A 19,919-nucleotide genomic window follows, 5' to 3' on the forward strand; every position below is an offset into this window, starting at 1 on the left:
TTTGAGAATTCAATGCTTCTGATCAACATTTTCTGACTAGATTAGACAATTCGACAGTTCTGTGTGTCACATGGCAATTACTTGTCATTAATAAGAATACTGTAGTGCTAGCATTTGGATTTGACATTAGTTTGAATTTAGCGTTGGGTTTTGCAAGTCCAGTACACTAACACTTGACATTGTAGATTCTGCAGCATTAAAAGAGCAGTGTGTGGAGCCTAAAAGAGCAGCCTGTAGACTGAGCGGCTCCCAGCCAGACCCTGTAAAAAAAAGGGGGGGGGGTTAAGAATTTAGTCATGGGGAAGAGGAACCGTCCCAATTGTTTTTATGCTCACACACACACATGCTTATGCACAAAAGCGACAAAATGGCATGCCCAGAACCAGTACAGCCCTGACAGCCCCTCTCTCTCTCTCTCTCTCTCTCTCTCTCTCTCTCTCTCTCTCTCTCTCTCTCTCTCACACACACACACACACACAAGGCAGAAAGCAGGAGACTGAGCAGGCAGACAAAAGCAGGCTTGTATGTGAGAATGTGAAGGACAGGTCCTTTCTCCAATTCTCTCTCGTGTGCCTGATGGGGGGCAGGCAGTGTGGGGAACAATGTCATACTCTTCCCAGAGAAGACAGACAAGAAGTGCAAAGAGAAGGAAAGAGGCATACGATCAAATCATGCATTGCAATAGATAGCCTAAAATCCATCCCTGTCATTGTTGCAAACTTTCCTCATGAATGCATCAAGCTTCCTGCTTAATGCTTATACTCATCACTGAGGAAAAAAGAAAAAAGGTAGCAGAAAATGTGCTATTCAAAAAGGAATTGGGTAATGTACTGTGGAGAAGCTTTTGTTTCTTACTCCCTCTTGTGCATATTTTCACCTGTGCGTAATGCAGGGCAGCCGTGCCGATCTTTCAACGTTGGCATAATTGAAAAGATGAACTGTGACGTTTATGGTAATGAGAGTGTGGGAGTATTTACAATCCTACTGTCAGTGTCTGGAGAGCACAAATCTCCATTACAGGAGCACTTTTGTTCAGCGAAGCCAATCAAACACCTTTCATTTAGCCTACCACTTAAACTTGACCTATCAAAGAGCTGCCATTTAACCTTTCTCCGAGATTCTGCATGTTTTTTTCTAGCATTTTAATGAAGCTGCATTAGACACGTAGAGCTGCTGGGGGTACTGAGGCTTAGGAATTACATTACTAGGTTAAATGCATTTAAACTAAAGATGTAACGGTTTGAAAAATTCACAGCATTATAACATTTACACATATTATTTTGTCATACCCATTTATGCAAAGACAGCCAAGTCTCTGTCTCTTTGTACTGTATTGTAATGACACCAGTACTGCTGTCATTGCTTTCAAAAAAGAAGTGCAAGGCAGATATTCCTAAAGCATAAAAGTATGACAATACCTCCGTGACAGTGTCTCATGCCTTGTACATCACAGACCACTTTAATAACACCAGTACACCTGCTCATGTAATTATCTAATCAGCCAATCATATAGCAGTGGTTTACAAAGCAATGTATATAAGCAATGTATAAAATCATGCAGGTGCAGTTGAAGAGCTTCAGTTGATGTTCACATCAAACATCAGAATGGGGAAAAATATGATCTCAGTGACTCTGACTGTGGCATGGTTGGTTTGAATATTTCTGAAACTGCTGATCTGGGATTTTCATGCACAGGTGGGTTGGTTTGAGCATTTCAAAAACTGATCTCAATTGATTAAGCTTATTAGTTGACACTTTGCTATCCAACAACTTGATCAAAATTTGTCATTCACTATAGAAGGTTTTTACCACCGTGTTTGTTAAACTAGCTCCTTACTCATCATAACTAGAAAGTTAGCCTAGGCAAGATTCAAAAGGAAATAAAAACATTCCTTGTTGCTTTGGTGAAATATACATTATATGGTCAAAAGTTTGTGGACACTTGACTGTCACACCCATATGCTTTTTGAACATCCCATTGGAGATTTAGTGCCCCCCTGTAATAACCTCCACTGTTCTTGGAAGGTTTTCCACTAGATTTTGGATTGTGGCTGTGGGGATTTGCCACAAGCGCATTAGTGAAGTCGGGCAGTGATGTCAGGTACGAACGCCTTATACTTTGTCTTTTTTGTCCATTTGCCAGAATTCAACCACCAACATTCAATGGATTTCCCAGACTGCCATATACTGTAAATACAATCATGTTCATAAGTATTTGGACATTGAAAGAATTGTTGTTATTTTAGCTGTCTAACACAGTATAGTATTTGAAATTAAATAATGAATAATGACCATGACCTGAAGCATACAGAAGTAATAAAGAAGTGGAATGTTCTGCAATGGCCATGTCAGTCACTTGACCTAAATCCAGCTGAGCATGGGTTTGACTTACAAAAGCAAAAACACCACAAGAACCAGCAGGAACTGAAGACTGTAGTAAAGGCCTTGCAGAGCATCAGGAAAGAAACCCAGCATCTGGTGATGTTTCTGGGTTCTGGCAGACTTCTGGATGTTATTGACTACAAAGGATTTGCAACTAAGTATTAAAAATGGCAATTTAATTTCTGATTGTTAGTTTGTCAAATTATTTTTGGTCGCTTAAAAAGGGGAAGCCCCATAAAAATTGCTGTAATTTCAACAGCGTTCACATGATCTTGATGTAAAAAGCCTCAAATGAAATATTCTTTTGGCCCATATTCATTTAATTTCAACTCCTATGTACTATGGAAGATAACTTAAATAACAATAAATTTGTCAATGTCCAAATATAGACTTGACTGTATGCTATATTGGTATAGACAGTGAAATCTTTAAATGCAGTTTTCTCTATTTTTCACTTTTGGGGTTATGCCTGAGATTTATGTGTATATATATATATACAGTATATGTAGTAGAAAATGTCAAAGATCTTTCTGAGGCCACCACATATAACTATTTTTGATTATCTTATTCAAGTATGCTGATGCTGAGTTTTGAAATAGTAATGATGTTGCCTTATTTGTTTAATCCTGTTTGAGCCCATTTCCTAGCCTCTGGTTTAGCTGTTTATTTTCACCTGAAACACTGAGTCTCTTGAGTCCCTCCTTTTTTCAGTTATTGCTGAATGCCTGTTACTAAGGCCCTCTATTGCCCAGATATTGTAATTGCAATGCTTGTATTTAGGCCATGGCTCTGTACCAGTTGTTTATTTATATGCAATTCACAATAGAGGAACTGCGGTGAGCAGAGGCTCATTTTCTAATTGAGTGTATGTGTGTAAAAGATGCCTTTGTGTCCCTGGTTTTATTCATTCTATTTTGTGGCTAATGCACATATATTTGTAAATACATACAGTACCACATAATAGTGGTAGATAGTGAAGCCTACAGCTGTGAACAGTACAATTTGGTCACATTTCATACACAGAGAGCACTATGTTTGTGCATACAGCGAAGGGGATGTGTTTTACTGCCCCAGGAGTTCATTTAATTCATTATAATTTAAAGTTGCTGCACTTTAGAATATGCAAGCTTGCGTAAGAGCTTCAGATTCTGCAGACTGCTTGTGTCCATTTTGATGTGGATGAATGATGTGGTATATAAATCTGCATTTGAGAACTACACCAATCAATCATTATAATGACAATATAACAGCACTTTCCAAAATATTTCCAAAATATAAGTCTTCTGAGTCTTTCTATCAAACCATGTTCAATAAGAGCTCCACTAGAGGGGCTCGGAGAGATGTGTGTCATCCTGAGCAAGCCAGAAGAGGCCATGTACAAGGCAAATTAACGTGAACTCCATATCTTGATTCCTCTTAAAACATAGCATGTCTTAATCTTTTTGTATTTTTTCCATCTAGTTTCTGGATAACTAGACTTAGGGTTTGGAAATGTAAAGGATATTTGAGGATCAAATGACCTTTAATGCATTTAAAAGGAAAAACCCACCCTGAAGGACTTGCATATTATCTTTATAATTCATATGGTGGCATGCAAGATTTATTCAGCAATTAAATTATTTGATTCTTTAGCTTAAATAATGTTAATGAAAGAAGTTTAACAGTTACCGAAATTTCCCATAATGCCATTTGACTACCTGCTAATAGTGGCACCAGTGTGATTTATCCTTAGCTTCATTGCTGCCTAAATAAATTGATGCAGCAGCACTTTATTCCTTTAGTCTGTCCAGCTCTACCACCTCCACATCTGTACACTCTGCTCAAATAGATCAGGTTCCAAAGCTTGAACCTTAATGGTAAATACAGCCATCAGTGTCATTGTGCCTGTCATCCTGTAGATCTTTTGTAGCTAACTAGCTGAGCCGAGTCTCTTCCATAACTGAGCCCAACTGCATCACATAGCAGCAGTTCATTCTGGAACTTAGAGTACAAGTTCGAATATGTTTAACAGCATTGGAATTTTTTTTTTCCTATTACATACCTTTGTACTGTAAGCAGTGTACCCCTGTGAATGCAGCTTTTAATGAAAAGATAGCACCAATCAACAATTAGCACTACGTTGCTACACAAATATTTAAATATAAACACATTTAATATGCTTTTTTGTGGTTTTAATTTCATTAATTGTAATTTCACATCTCTTGCATAGATCTTTGGAATTGAAACTATGGTGGCTACCCATTCAGGTGTTTATTTTTTTTTTAAAAATCCCTTTTTTTTCCAGAACATGTCGGAATACAGCTCTTTGCTGAGCGACCTGTGCGAGAACATCACTAACGAGGATCTGGAGCAGCTGAAATCGGCCTGCAAGGAGGACATCCCTGAAGACCAGAGCAACTCCATCACCTCGTCCAAAGAGTGGTTCAGTTACCTGGAAAAAAATGATAAGCTAGCTCAGGGTGAGAGAATGGACATGTGGGAAGAACAGACTTTAATTTTCTAGGTGTTAGACACTGTAATGTCTTTCATTTGTTTCCATTTCAGTCATGTCTGTTTTTTGAGATACAACTAGAAAATTTGTTTCTTTGTTTGGACGGATAACATATGTGTTTGTGTTCTGGTCTTTTCTTTGTCTGTCTGCAGATAACCTCTCCTACATTGAGCACATCTTTGAAATCTCACGACGGCCTGATCTTTTGACACGGGTCATTGAGTACCGTACAACAGTGCTGAAGATCTCAGAAGATGATGAAATTGACACTAAACTCACACGGATCCCATCAGCCAAGAAATACAAGGGTACCAACCATTTTTCTTTTTAAACCCTTATCAGAATTTACCGCCAGTCATTTCAGAGTATGGCTTTCCAACCACTATGCAAAAAATTCTAAATGTCCAGTGTGGAGAAGTGTATATTACTTCATTAGGTCTTCATTAGGACAAATACTGTATGCTAATTAGGGGTGTGATGATATATCACCATGTCATAATAGTCAAAAAATTGAATTTTACAAAAAAAAGTTATTTCCATGTACTTGAACTATGCTGTATTTTAAAGAGCAATCATAAAGCATCATGAGAAGAAAGGCATTATTGAAAGAAAAAAAAAAGCCATTATGTGTATGTATGTGGAAAAATGTTCTCTGGTCTGAGAAGACCAAAATGTTCCTTTTTTGGCTTTGGAACAAAGCAATAAGTTTAGGCAAAATCCTACACTACTCATCACCATGAGAACACCATCCCCATATTGAAGCATGTTGGTGATAGCATCATGCTATGGGGATGCAATTCATCAGCAGGGAATGGCCAGGGTTGAGGGAAGGAAAATGTATGTAACATTGCATACAACAGACATACATTGGGTACATTGGTAGACCATAGATAAAATGTGATAGATTACAAATTATACACAAAGTCACTGAAAAGCATAATTGGATTGGATTGTGTCACACTCAGAATTTTTGACCCCATTTTAACCAAATGTCACTTAAAAAATCAAAACCCTGCTGTTCTCATTTTTGCAGATATAATTCGCCAGCCTTCAGAAGATGAGATTATCAAGTTGGCTCCTCCCCCTAAGAAAGTCTGAGCTTGAAGTTTGTGACCTTTCTTCTTTGTCCATGGCACTCCACCTTGTCAAATCATCTTCAGCTCTCATCTCTAAACCCCGCATTGTCCCACTTGCTCACCAGAAGCCATCACCCAAACAACTAAACAGCCAATTGAATTGGCAAATGCTTCAAAGCCACATTCTGAAGCCTGGAGGCTCGAGAAGTTTTGAAATCTGGAAGAAGGTGAAAGAAGGAGTAAGAGAAGGAAAGATGTAATGGACCAATAGTTAGTGTTTGCCGTGAGTGTCACTGAGATTGTGATTCCTGCTATGGAAAATTGTTGTCAGTGAGTATGTAAGCGAATGTGTGTGTGAATGGAAGAGAATTTTTTTCTGACCATAGAAATGTTGAATGCAACAGTGTAGTCTTAGCAGCCCGAGTAACCGAGAACTTTTCACATATCTAATATGGTGATAAATCTTCCAGCCTGTTTCTTTTCAACTATGCTACTCTGAGTAATAGTGTAAGTACAGTTCACTTGGCTGTAGATTCCCTTTAAAACTCACAAGTTAACAACCTGCAAAACTGTTTAGAATTTAGTGGCAAGAATCATTTGATAATTGCAAAGCCAACATTTGCCTTCCGTAGAGACACATTACATGTGTGCATGATTAGATCTGTTTAAATTTAAATTATTATTTTTTTAATTATTTCTTTTGTTTATTTATCCTAAGCATTATATGATTAATAGCTTATATCGCATATCAAACATATCATGAGGGTTACCTGTTTTCCAGATATTGATAAGAATGCCCATATTAAAGCTTCATTGGCATATATATTGGGATTTTAGATTTAAATACCTCAAACATAAACAGTGTTTGTGATTGAGGATTAAACAGTGACCGAAAATACATCATTCCACGTAATTTTATTGGCTTCACGCTCATAAAATGACAACTTTTGCACAAGCACAGGGCTTGTTAGGGCTTAATATAATGTTGAGTTTGTATATTATTTTAAATCATAAACTGTGAATGAATTATTTGTACTTCTCAGCATACTATATATTTACATGAAAATGTCATAAGATGCATAATTAGAAATCTGAGAAATCTGATGGACATTAGCATTACAATTAACAATGTAATAATTCAGAATTATATAATCTGTACTAAAGTAATTCTCCAATTGGGGCATCAGGGGTGGATAAATCACAAATTTATTAGCTAGTTCACCAGTGAAGTGGAAGCACTAATGTGGTGCCTAGCCCCATTTTTCCGAGTTTTGGTAAATCTAACTGACTAGGCTAGAAAGTGGTAGCTCACATAATGTAACATATGGCCAGCTAGTTAAGTACATTAATACAGACTAAGGGAATGAGTTGAGTATATGAACTAAAACTGTAACCATAATCCTTATCCTATGATAAAGTTTGCGATGTATCACATTGTTTTTGCGACCTCAGCAAAAAAGTCAGCAAGTCATCGGTGAATGTTTTCTATAAGCTGTAATGTTGATTGGAGTCTGATGTCTTTATTTTATAATATGTTTAGTTATGACGTGACTGCTATCAACCAGATTGCCTTGGCTAATGTGTGCAATAGGCAGTGGTATTCAAGGTGTCGCATGAAAATCAAATGAAAACTTTTGTTTTGCGAAAGTAGTAAGGTTTTATTTTATTTCTTTGGTTGTTTAACCTACTTGTCTGCTGGGCAGCGAAGGAAAACAAACAAACAGCCCAGACAGAAAATCAGCTTGTCCTGGGCTAGTGATTTGTCCACCCCTGGTTTAAAATCCTAGCAAATAAAATAGGGTTCCAGCACTGCTAGTGCTTGGACCCCTAATAAACTGTCATATATAGTAAAGGAAACTGAAACAGTCTCTGAAATGAATTAGTATTACTGAATTAATGTACTATCAAAAACATTTCCAAGTGCATCTTCATCCTCCAAGCCATCATATGATCTTGTCCAGTTGCAGAAAGACTGTTGATTTAAAATTATTTAGCTAATATTAGCCAATATTTAGCTAGATCACTGTGTCTCTTTTGCCCAGCCTCAACAGACTGTTGCTTTTGCTATGCTAAATACCAGTATGCATTCATATGACATTAAGTGCTAGAATAATTGCTGAGTAAATAATGTGTTTTCGTGTGTATGCAATTGTGATGTTCTTTTTACAGCTAGTGTTAAATGTCAGCACTTGCAGGGTATATGTGGTCCCCAAAAATCCCCTAGACCTTAACTAGGTTTGTGTAACAACAACAAAGTCCAATTTATACCTCTCCTATCCTCTCCTCTCCTTGTGCCAACAAACAAAATGTATTTTTGGATTGGTTTACTTGTAGTAAACCTTTGTGTTTTGATTTATATTGCTAGCTATTTTCATGTGATTTTGTCTGGCAAATTATAGATGTCATAAGTTGAATTTTGCCTTTAGAATTCTCCAGTTGGACTGTGATAAACTTGATCCGAAATATCTTCAGAGTTGGATGTTAATTGGTTATGTAGTATTAAGCATTGTTGCAAATATCGTCTTTGTTTCTATAAAGTACTTTGGTCATACTGTTCTGTAACCTTGGTTGCCAAGTCTAACAGATGGAGTAAGTGAATTCATGATTTGATGCCTTCTGATAACAAATACCTGGTAGATCTGTGATTACTTGTCAGAACGTATCAGGGGTATTCAACTAAAACTTGTAAAGGACCAGTTTCATAAAATTCATTTCTTACATAGGGTTGGATAAACGACTCATCTGACTGAACGGCATCAACAATTACATTTTAATGCTTAACCATTAATGATTAGTTCATGGATAAAAATAAGACAATTTGAATAACATGTTTGTTTTTTTCGCAGTGGTGCTTCACGTTACCACTTTTGACTAGTCCCACAGATTCTTAACAGATGACATACATCGTTTTGAAGTATGTGTTTATTCTCCCTGTGTGAAATTAAAAACAGATGCTTATCCAGACCTTTGTAAGCAAGACTTTTTTTAAACATCAGATTGGATTGACAGTACGCTTTTTATTAAGGATTGTGAAGAATCGCCTAACAAGTTCAGTCTGAGGGTTGGAGGTTTTAGTTGTTTTACTGTTTTCCAGCTGTGTATGTAAGTTTCAATGTTTGTGACCATGTGATAGTTTTTGCTGTTTAATCTTCAACTGGGTAGTTTAAGAAGTCTGAATCTTTGCACATATAAGCCAATTTAATATAATTCATTTGGTTTATTTGCTTTAAAACCGGTGTAATGTTCTGCTTATTTTATTACCTAGTGTGAAAGTAACTCTAGACTTTGTCCTACATGGTTAGTCATTTTTGATGTCTGATCATTTATCAGACTGCCACAAGCTAATCAATCCTATTTCATGCAACAACAACATCAAAAATTGCAACAAGCGAGGTAAATTTTATTGTATAAATTAGACATGCCCCAACTATAACTCTTACAAATTTACAATTAATCATGATATAATAACTGACACCAACGAAAAGGGCCTTGAAATGTCCTCACTTTATTTTTATATATCTTGTTGGTCTGTGGGCAGTTCACAGTACCAGCTTGAATCATTGGTCACACTGCTTAGGCTCAGATTGCATTTGTAAATCCCAGCTTGTACCTGTTACTGTAGCTCTGACTTGCCAAGACGCTGACGAATCAGTTAGTTAATAACCCTTTTGGAAAAGTCATGGGCAGCATTTCAATACTATTTTTAACACACCATCACCTTCCCTGAGCCAGAATCCCTGTTGCCCTCTTAAAGGAAAAGTTCACCCTGTAACACATTAAACATGTTTATATTGAAATATTTGTTTTGTTTAACAATCCTTGTGCTCATTTGTGCTCTATTTTTATTATTCCTATGAGTATGTGCTCCGCTGATGTCACGGGGGACAATACTAGTGCAGTTACAATTGTATTTAATAGGAGAAACAAATTTGAACAATCTCAAACCTAAGGGATAACAGTTAGCTTTCACTGTTGGCTCCTAAAAACAAAAGCGCAATAATAATTTCTCACTCACCAATTTTCAGCAACATTCAACATCATATTAATGAGCATTCCAACATAGAAGTAACAGTATGAGATGCAGCTACACAACACAGTTGTGCTGAGTACAGCAGAGTCTTGGTTCCACTAGTGAACAAACGATGAGATGACGAGTGTGATGGCATTGGTGGTGGTATTAGCATGAAAGCTTTGAAGCTTTGGAAACTGATCTGTTTGAACAGAGTGCACAGATGGGAATGTGATAGAGCTGGACTGACTAAAAGTCTAAAGCTTTGCTGCATCGCTCCCTTTAGGTAGACATAAAATGAGAACTAATCCCACTGGCGCCACTAATAGCAGGTAGCTGAATGGCATTGTGGGTAATGTGGGAAACTGTTAAGCAAAGTGAAAATAGACAGCCATTTCAATGAGCGAAGTTTAAACAAAAAAAGTTTATATTATCATTATAAATAGTACCATGTAAGTCATTTAGGGTGGATTTTTCCTTTAAGAGTCGTTCCAGTACTGTATTCGCTCAATGCCAAGAAGTGTATTAGATGAGCAATAAGACATTTGTGTTGTGTTATGTAGACAAGACTACTTAATCTAAACAATACTGTAATACATGACTTTATTCTACTAGCTAGTTAGGAAGCTAGCTAATTAACACAGTCAGCAAACCAGCTGGTTTGCACACTGCATAAATTGGAAGAAGTGTACATATGGCTAAGTTATATGCTCATAATTCACATGGGATGTCAACAAGGGTGTGTTAAAAACAGTATAGGAAGGCAAGGATAATTACGTGTCTATAAAGTTAATCCGGTTTCAGTCCCTATATGATCATTGTACATTATTGCAAACCATTTTATATGAATGCAAACCAATTGCTTTGCCAGGTTCGCAGTATGAAATTAGTCGGTACTGATATAGCTCTATGCAGATAACACATAGTATGGCACTGTGCATATTTGTTACATATGTTCCTAGCATTTCTTGGTCATTGTACTTCAACATGCAAGTAATATATGAACTTGGTATTTGTGTTTGGGCATATAATTGACCAATAGTCTTAAAAAATTTGAATTTGACATTTCTAGTGTATAATGGACATCATCTTAAACATAAGAGCATAAGGTCCTACTGTCAAAATGTCATATTGGCAAATTGGATTTCATGACATTAAGAACATATCGACTTTAACAATGCTGCAAAAAACATCTAACGGTAAAAGTGAGCCGTTATCGGCTTATGACTGACCCACACAGTGTTTCATTTTAGCGTTAGCTTTATTACAAAAAAAAAAAAGTCTAGAGCAAACAAAAATCTAAATATAATAACCTTTAAAAATTATTTTTCAATTATGATTTAAACTTACAAAGTATTTTTTATTAATCAAAAGATTTTTCCAATTCTGGCTGATGTGTTCACCTTTAGGTAAGTTGTAAATATATATTCTGAATTTATAGCAGTGTGTTTTATTATTGATTTATTTATTTAATGCAAATGTATTTTTGGTTTTTATGTACTGAAATTTGCTTACTAACTGGAAAATATGAGAATGTGTGTCAATTAACAGTTGCAATGAATCTGACGTGTATTGAGCCTGATTTTGCTATTATTTCAATTGGAAAAAAAGACAAGTTTTTATTTGGGAGTCTTGCCTCAGGATTTTTTTGCAATCTGGCAGTAATGCTTTCTCTTTTGATACTCCTGTTTGGTCTTATTATTTTCATCCTCTGATTGCTATGAAATTTCAATTTCATTTTAAAACTGAATCAGACTCTGTAATTGGCCATCTGTAGCCATCAAACTTGGGGGAAATATAGCTACTTTATTTTCTCACTACTTCAGTACTGAATCCATTAATGTATTTTTGTTTCTATTCTACCTTCAGCTTAAGATATATATTTGTCTTGATATAAGACGATTTTTCTTTCTTATTTTATTCTAGTATTTTTGTTACAGTGATGTCAAATCATTTGTAGTTGATCATTTCTGACTATGCTTGTTTTGCTAACGCGACAGGATTCAAACATGATTTTGCTTGTAGATAAATTAGAACGTATTTGATAATAGTCTAGGAAGCTGTGTGATGGTTATGTGTTATTAACAAGGTAAACATAGAAAACATGGAGAGCTGATCAGAGTGTAAGTCTCAACTAACATGAAAATGTTCATATTTAAAAAATTAGATTGGAAAATGAGCCAATAACTTTTGCACATAAAGTTTTGCTAAAGGCATTATGAAAGGTAGAGTCCTTTAATATAGCGATTTTAGAAAGGAGCCAGTAATGAATTACTTACGACCTGTTATAGGAGCTCTAGTTAGGTATGTCGAGAGTTTTCATGTGCTGAAATACAATTCCTTGCATAAGTATTCACCCTCCTTGAACTTTTCAAAATTTTATACTGTTATAACCTGGAGTTAAAATGGGCTTAATTCGGATTTTTACCTTTCCATTTACACAATATGTCTAACATTTGAAGCTGCAAAATATAATTTTGTAACACACAGGTTAATTAAACAAACAAACAAACAAAAAAACAGACATTTGTTGGTTCCATAAGTATTCACCCCCTGGGTCAATTATAGTTGATTAGTAGTCTGCGGGAATACATTACGTCTCTGTTAGCTTTGCACCTCTGGATCCTGATATGTTTGCAAAATTGCTCAAGCTCTGTCAATCTGGATGGTGAACAATAATTTTTAAGTCTTGCCATAGATTCTTAACGGGCTTTGACTGGGCCATTCTAACATATTCAGGTTCTTGGTTTTGAACCGTTCCTGTGTTGGAAAAGGTCACGGGGCAGGGGGATACTCACGCAAGGCACTGTAAGTTCACTTGATTTTTCTTCAGTACCAAGAAATAAATATCATATTATTATTATTATTAGAAGCCATAAAGGATTTTTATATGTGAAATATTTCAAGAGATATAAAGTTTAAGTTATCTTCTCCTGCTTTGGTATTATGCCAAATTAGTCTGCTTAGAGACTGTACATAAACACTTGATCACAAATCATGCTGTAAATACAGCATATATTAAACAGAACGTTAAAGGCAAGAGTGCTGCAGTGTGTGTGTGTGTTTATGAGTGTGTTTTGAGGTGCTCAGTGCAGTGCTAGGCCCATGTGAGTGAAAATGAGTGTGATATTGTTACATGCCATGCTGAAATAAGTTATAATACAATAGATGTGTCTTAGGTATTGGTTTTTCCAATGAGTTCTGGCACATATTATTAACATGGAATTGTTCCTGGCAAGACATGCTTATGGTGTGATATTTATATTGCATTTGCAGCACTTTTTCCTTTTCAAGGGTCATTTAGAAATACAACCCCAATTCCAGTTGGGATGCTGTGTAAAATGTAGATAAAAACAGAATGCAATGTTTTGCAAATCTCATAAATGCATATGTTATAACACATGGGTTTATATGGGCTTATGAGATTTGCAAATCATTGCATTCTGTTTTTATTTACATTTTACACAGTGTCCCAAATTTTTTGGAATTGAGGTTGTAAAAAAAAAAAAAATTATGGAGCCTCAACTTGCATGTAAGGTTGCAACCAACAATTCAAGTGCATGGCTACTAAGGTCTGCTAAGTGCATCATCCAGCCTTGACCACATGCCATTTGATTATCTGCTCTCCAGAATTAACTTGTTTCTTTCAACAATGACACAAATCTCAACATTGAAGTGATGACTTCTTGAATTCTAGCATATTTTTATTTGAGAATCTTCAGCCAGGATCTTATTGGAAGTCCCAATAAACGATTGAAGTAGAGTATTAAGAATTTCCTGAAGGATCCTGTTGCACATGACTTGATCAGATTTTTTTTTTTACTTATGCTGATTATTTTGATATGCATCTCTTAATAGTTTATAATTTTCCTGACATCAAACTGCTTAACGTTTTTACGGGCTGTATGCTGTTTTATTTTATTTCATTTTATTTTCTTGAGGACAGCTATTTTGCGATTATAATAAACAAAATATAGATGTAGTATGAAAAATGAATAATACATTTATGAAGTAAATTAAACTGAAATGATGCCATTATGTCATTGTGCTGAAATCTGTATAAATATTTAATTATATATTATATTAAAATACATTTGCTAACCTATAGATGGGATTTTTATTTTTGTGGAAGGTGTGTGGAAGATGCTTCTCTTTCTGATGCCAAAATAATTTAGTGAAAACATAAGGGAAACCAAAAGTCCCTCAATAAAATGAGCCTGTTACAAGACAAGTAGAACTCAACACCAACATCAACTTGGATGCAAGTCTAGTCTAATTTGTATGGAAGAACTACTCTTAAAATACACTTCAAACAGGAAGAAAGCTATTGACGAAAAACTATTTCAGACATTTCACTTTGCTGTGACCTTCATCCTGTTCAGATTAATTCCTAAATCTAATCTGTTCATCTGCTGGTTACAATGACAACTCTGTATAGTTCCTTCACCACTTGATGGCAGAGGCATAAAAAGGCTACATGCATCTTAAAATCATTTAAGTATGAATGTTGAAGATGTTAGATTTATTTTTTTCTTCATCTGAAACAAACCTACATTATATGGTCAAAAATATGTGGACACCTTACAATCATATCCATTCCCTAAACTGTTGAACAAAACTGTGTAGGGTGTCTATGCTGGTAGCATTACAGTTTCCCTTGACTGGAACTAAGGGACCCAAACCTATTCCAGCATAACGATGCCCCTGTGCACAAAGCAAGCTCCTTGAAAACATGGTTTGCCAAAGCTAGACTGGAAGAACTCGAGTGCCTACACAGAGCCCTGACCTCAACCCCACTGAACACCTTTGAGATGAACTGGAATACCAGCCGCACCCCAGACTCACATAATATCAGTGCCTGAGCTCACTAATGCTCTTGTGGCTAATTGGGCAAATCTCCACAGCCACGCTCCAAAATCTAGTGGAAAGCCTTTGCAGTAGAGTGGTTATTATAACAGCAAAGGAGGAATAAATCTGTAATAGAATATTGAAACTGTGCTAAATGTCATTATGTTTCATTATGCTAAGTTTCATTATGCATCATATAAACAATATGCTCTTTATTACTATACAAAAAGGAAAACAATTTTCTACCAGATTTCTTTCTAAGCACTGACTGGAATCTTTGAAAATGCTCATTAATGAATGTCATATTAAACCCAATAATTCTTTTTTTTATTTGCTCATTTTTACAAACTATTTACAAATAAACTGTTGAGAAGAACATTAATTGCTAATCAGTCAGAAAACTATAAAACAGCAAATACCTTCATTATTTAATTTTTGTCTTAAATACACTACTAAATGTTACCTTTAAATAAATATATATATTCAAAAAAACAAATTTTTGGCTGGAAAACAAGTTGCAGTACACACATGAACATCTAGTCTAATATACACTCACCAGCCACTTTATTAGGAACACCTGTATACCTGCTCATTCATGCAATTATCCAATCGGTCAATCATGCAACAGCAGAACAATGTATAAAATCATGCAGATACAGGTCAAACACACATCAGACATGTGCGCATCACATGTTAGAATGGGGGAAAATTGTGATCTCAGTGGCTTATCTCCTGAGATTTTCACACACTATAGTTATATAAAAATAACTATTATATAAAAAGATGTGTTGGATGGATAACTGGTATAGAAAATGGATGGATGAAGTTCTGTAAACATCCTCCTAACCTCAAGAGGGCGCTGTGAAAAATCCCATTTACAGCATTGAGCCAATAAACTCTAATGCTCACGTGGCCACATTGCTTGGTGATGAAAAAGCCTGGCTTGACAATTTTCTGTAGCATCGCTGCCACACACACAAAAAAATCAAATCAAAAGTTTGAACTTGGATCTATCCGCAAAAATACTTGCTTGTGCATCAAGTGAAGATTAGTCGATTGATCCGCGATGTAACACTACGATTAGAGAATTTACAGAGAATTATGGAGAGCCATGTTTTCATCCGAGTAGTGGGGAAGGGGAGTTACGGTGAGGTGAACCTGGTGCAACACAAATCTGACCGTAAATAGTACGTCATCAAGAAGCTGAACCTGAGAACATCGTCGAAGCGAGAGCGCCGTCACAGCTCGAACATCCCAACATCGTCACCTACCGGGAATCATGGAAAGGAGAAGACTATCAGCTTTATATAGTTATGGGCTTCTGTGAGGGAGGAGACCTGTATCACAGGCTGAAGCAGCAGAAGGGTGAGCTGCTGCCTGAAAGACAGGTGGTGGGGTGGTTTGTCCAGATCGCCATGGTACTTCAGTATTTACACGAGAAACACATCTTGCACCGAGATCTGAAAATGCAGAACATCTTCCTGACCAAGACCAACATAATCAAAGAGGGTAATCTGGGCATCGTACGTGTTCTGGAGAATCAGAATGACATGGCCAGCACCCTGATCGGAACACCGTACTACATGAGTCCTGAGCTTTTCTCCAACAAGTCGTACAACTACAAGTCGGATGTTTGGGCTCTGGGCTGCTGCGTGTACGAGATGGCAACTCTTTAACACGCCTTCAATGCAAAAGACATGAACTCGCTCGTGTACCGTATCGTAGAGGGAAAGTTGCCTCAGATGCCATCTAAGTACGATCCTCAGCTAGGAGAGCTGATCAAGCGAATGCTGTGTAAGAGGCCAGACGACAGACCGGATGTCAAACACATTCTGCGGCAGCCCTATATCAAACAGCAGATTGCAGTCTTTTTGGAGGCCACTAAAGAGAAAACTGCCAGTTCCCAAAAGAAGGTGAACAGCAAGCCTAATAGAGACATACCAAGAGACGTGCATGTTCTTCAAAAGCAGGAGCCACAGTGTGTCAACTCTGAGCAGAAAAGCAGAGGAAGCAGGTCAGAGGAAAATCAATCCAAACATCACAACGGCATAAAGGACAATATTCTCCCAAACCCACCCCTGTTCATAAACTCCCCAAGTCAGGACATTTAGGACGTCCTGAATTCAACAGATCAGAACGTAGCAACCATCAGCAATACTGACATCGACATCCAACCTCAGGAATACAAGGACAAGCTACGGAAAGTGAAACCCCATCGACCCGCAGCTTCAGCGGCCAAACGGACAGAGAGAGACGAGAAAAAGAAAGAGGACACGGCCGTTCCTCAGCCACACCCCAGAACACAAGTATCAGGTGTCCTTATCGGAAAGGAAGAACGCTCGCTTGTTTTACTGAGTTCGAGTTTGACAGAATTGTTAAAACCCACGGAAAGAATCAAACCCGTAAAAGACAGCAGAGCTCCGTTTGTGGAGGAGGACACTATGAAACTGCTGCAGCAGGCAGCGATGGAGGACGTAAAAACTGAGGCAGGGCATCTTTCAGGAGAAAGAGGGACTATTCTGGAATCCACCGATAAGCTGCTTTGGCCATTTATTTCAGTGGCACTCATGGAGTCTTACAACCCAGAGCAAACTGCAGCTCCTTCAGAAACCAGCAAGCAACATATTCATCCTACTTTCTCTTCCGTGGAGCCGTCCACGTCCCGTCAGTGCAGACAGAGATGTGGCCCACGATGAGAGCAAAATTAAAGCAGCCAATTCCATGCCTCTGCCTCCACTTCATGAAAATTCCCCAACCGTAGGTATAAAAAGGAGAGAAGGAAGTGAAGTTGAGATGGCTAAACACTCTGATCACCAACATGACCCTATACCCCAGAATCGGCTTCTATCAGCCCGAGAGAGGAGGCAGCTGAGGAAGATACGAGAAAACCAGAGCGAGTCAGCTCCTGCTGTCAGAAGGGCGTCGTGCGATGTTGCCTCGGTAAATGCCAAGAACACGGACCAGCCTGAGAGAAAATCATTATTGTGTCACTCGGATGAGGAGTGCAGCTCATCCACCAGTACCACAGAGCGCTCTGAGGGAGACTACAGAGAGGGCAAAAGCAAGACCAACGAGATGCAAGACCTGGTCCAGATGATGACGCAGACATTACGAATGGACGCCAGAGACGTCCTGTGTGAGCAGGAAAGCTCGCGGTCTAACTCGGCCATGGTGCCCGAGTTCAAACTGAACACGACGTACCGAGACACGCTGATGCTTCATGGGAAAAGCAGAGCGGGAGAGCGCGACTTCTATTTCAGTGACGTCCGATCAAAGGACTCTTCAGGACCGGCTAAGATTAGGAGAGCCGTGGAGCACTCGCGCACAGACATGGTTAAAGGACTCTGAGTGAAACTGCTGGACAAAATCCTGGACCTCCTGCAGGAGGAGGACGAGGACAAGCGAGAGGTCTTGCTACGGCAGCAGATGGGGGAAGAAAAGTACAAAGCGTACGCCGTTATGGTGCGGCAACTAAAATTCTTCGAGGACGTCGCGTTCAAATGCTGAGTAAATCCGCTGACGCGCAAACCCTGATCATGTCTCCACTGATGATTAGTAGACTTTGGCGATTATACTTTGATTTCCTTTGTAAATATGAACTGATACAATGCACTGAATGAATCACATGTCTTTATGCAACTTATCTCAGTGACCAGCATTTCGTTTCTCCTGTATGATTGTAAATTTCTGATCCGGTTCTATATTGAAAGTCAACATTTTTCTATTGCCTACACGATATATATGTTTCGAAATGTAGGATGATTTATAATAAACACTTCGGTTTCTGTAAAAAAAAAAAAAAAAAAAATCGCCACTTCGTCTCCACTCCTGCCAGCCAAGTACAGGAATCTGAGCTATAGTGGGTACAGGATCACTGAAAATGGACAGGTAAAGGTTGGAAAAAGACCAAACAATGTTTTATAAACTCTAGAGACTTTTGAAAATACCAGGAGATACTTAAACCAACTGTGTTAGCTTCCACTGTTATGCTGATGATACACAGTTGTATGTTTCAGCGAAGCTAGAGGACAGACATAAGCTTAGTAAAGTTGAGGATTGTGTAAAGGACATTAGACATTGGATGTTAACTTCCTTCTGCTTAATTCTGATAAAACAGAAATACTTTCATTAGGCCCACGTGTAGCTAGAAGTAATCTTTCTGATCACATGGTTACTCTGGATGGTCTTTCTGTTTCATCATGTGCAGCAGTTAAAGACCTTGGAGTGATTATTGACTCCAGCCTATCATTTGATGCTCATGTAGATAATATTACTAGGATAGCCTTCTTTCATCTCAGAAATATTTCTAAAATAAGAAATATATTGTCACTACATGATGCGGAAATACTAGTTCATGCATTCGTCACCTCTAGATTAGATTACTGTAATGCCATACTGTCTGGATGTTCCAGTAGGAATATAAATAAGCTCCAATTAGTCCAGAATGCAGCTGCTAGAGTCCTAACTAGAACTAGAAGATACGACCATATCACACCGATATTATCAATACTGCATTGGCTCAAAGTAAAATCTCGCATTAATTATAAAATACTTTTATTAACCTATAAAGCACTAAATGGTCTCGCGCCACAATATCTAAGCGACCTTTTGGTTTTCTATGATCCGCCACGCCTACTTAGATCAAAAGATGCAGGCTATCTGACGGTACCTCGAATAGTGAAGGCTACAGCAGGGGGAAGAGCTTTCTCTTATAGAGCCCCACTGTTATAGAACAGTCTTCCTATTAGTGTTCAGGACTCAGGCACAGTCTCAGTGTTTAAGTCTAGGCTTAAAACGTATTTGTTTACTCAAGCCTACCCTGACTAGATTCTGTTCTACTTTCTCCCTCTCTCCTTCGCCGAGCCCCACACGAATTTATGGAGATACTAGAGATCCAGATCCTTTCTGCCTCTGGCTGGAGCTCAAATCTTCTTTAATTCCAGACTGCTGGGACTACGGCTGCTCTTAACGCCATACAGACTTCATATAAATCCATAATGAACTTTTTCACAATATCTGTTGTTACCCAGATGAGGATGGGTTCCCTTCTGAGTCGGGTTCCTCTCAAGGTTTCTTCCTCTTAAAACATCTTAGGGAGTTTTTCCTTGCCACC

General features: G+C 37.7%; 2 protein-coding genes across 2 annotated transcripts in view; both read left to right on the forward strand.

Annotated features, from left to right (window-relative positions):
- Positions 1-6,116, forward strand: part of LOC108260927 (proliferation and apoptosis adaptor protein 15) — a 28,562-nt gene extending 22,446 nt beyond the window's left edge. Inside the window, exons 2-4 of the mRNA XM_053677315.1 lie at positions 4,667-4,841; positions 5,026-5,181; positions 5,907-6,116. Of these exons, the coding sequence (XP_053533290.1) occupies positions 4,670-4,841; positions 5,026-5,181; positions 5,907-5,971 (393 nt within the window). The 5' untranslated portion in view covers positions 4,667-4,669 and the 3' untranslated portion in view covers positions 5,972-6,116. The remainder of the gene's footprint in view (positions 1-4,666; positions 4,842-5,025; positions 5,182-5,906) is intronic.
- Positions 6,117-6,212: 96 nt separating this feature from the next.
- LOC128629397 (serine/threonine-protein kinase Nek4-like) lies at positions 6,213-19,461 on the forward strand. Its single transcript, XM_053677347.1, is given in 3 exon segments — positions 6,213-16,043; positions 16,046-17,280; positions 17,366-19,461. Coding segments are annotated over 3 exon segments (2,319 nt in total). The 5' UTR covers positions 6,213-15,907; the 3' UTR covers positions 18,314-19,461.
- Positions 19,462-19,919: the final 458 nt, after the last annotated feature.

The sequence above is a fragment of the Ictalurus punctatus genome, chromosome 29 (genome assembly GCF_001660625.3).
Source record: "Ictalurus punctatus breed USDA103 chromosome 29, Coco_2.0, whole genome shotgun sequence".
In the NCBI taxonomy this organism is placed as follows: domain Eukaryota; kingdom Metazoa; phylum Chordata; class Actinopteri; order Siluriformes; family Ictaluridae; genus Ictalurus; species Ictalurus punctatus.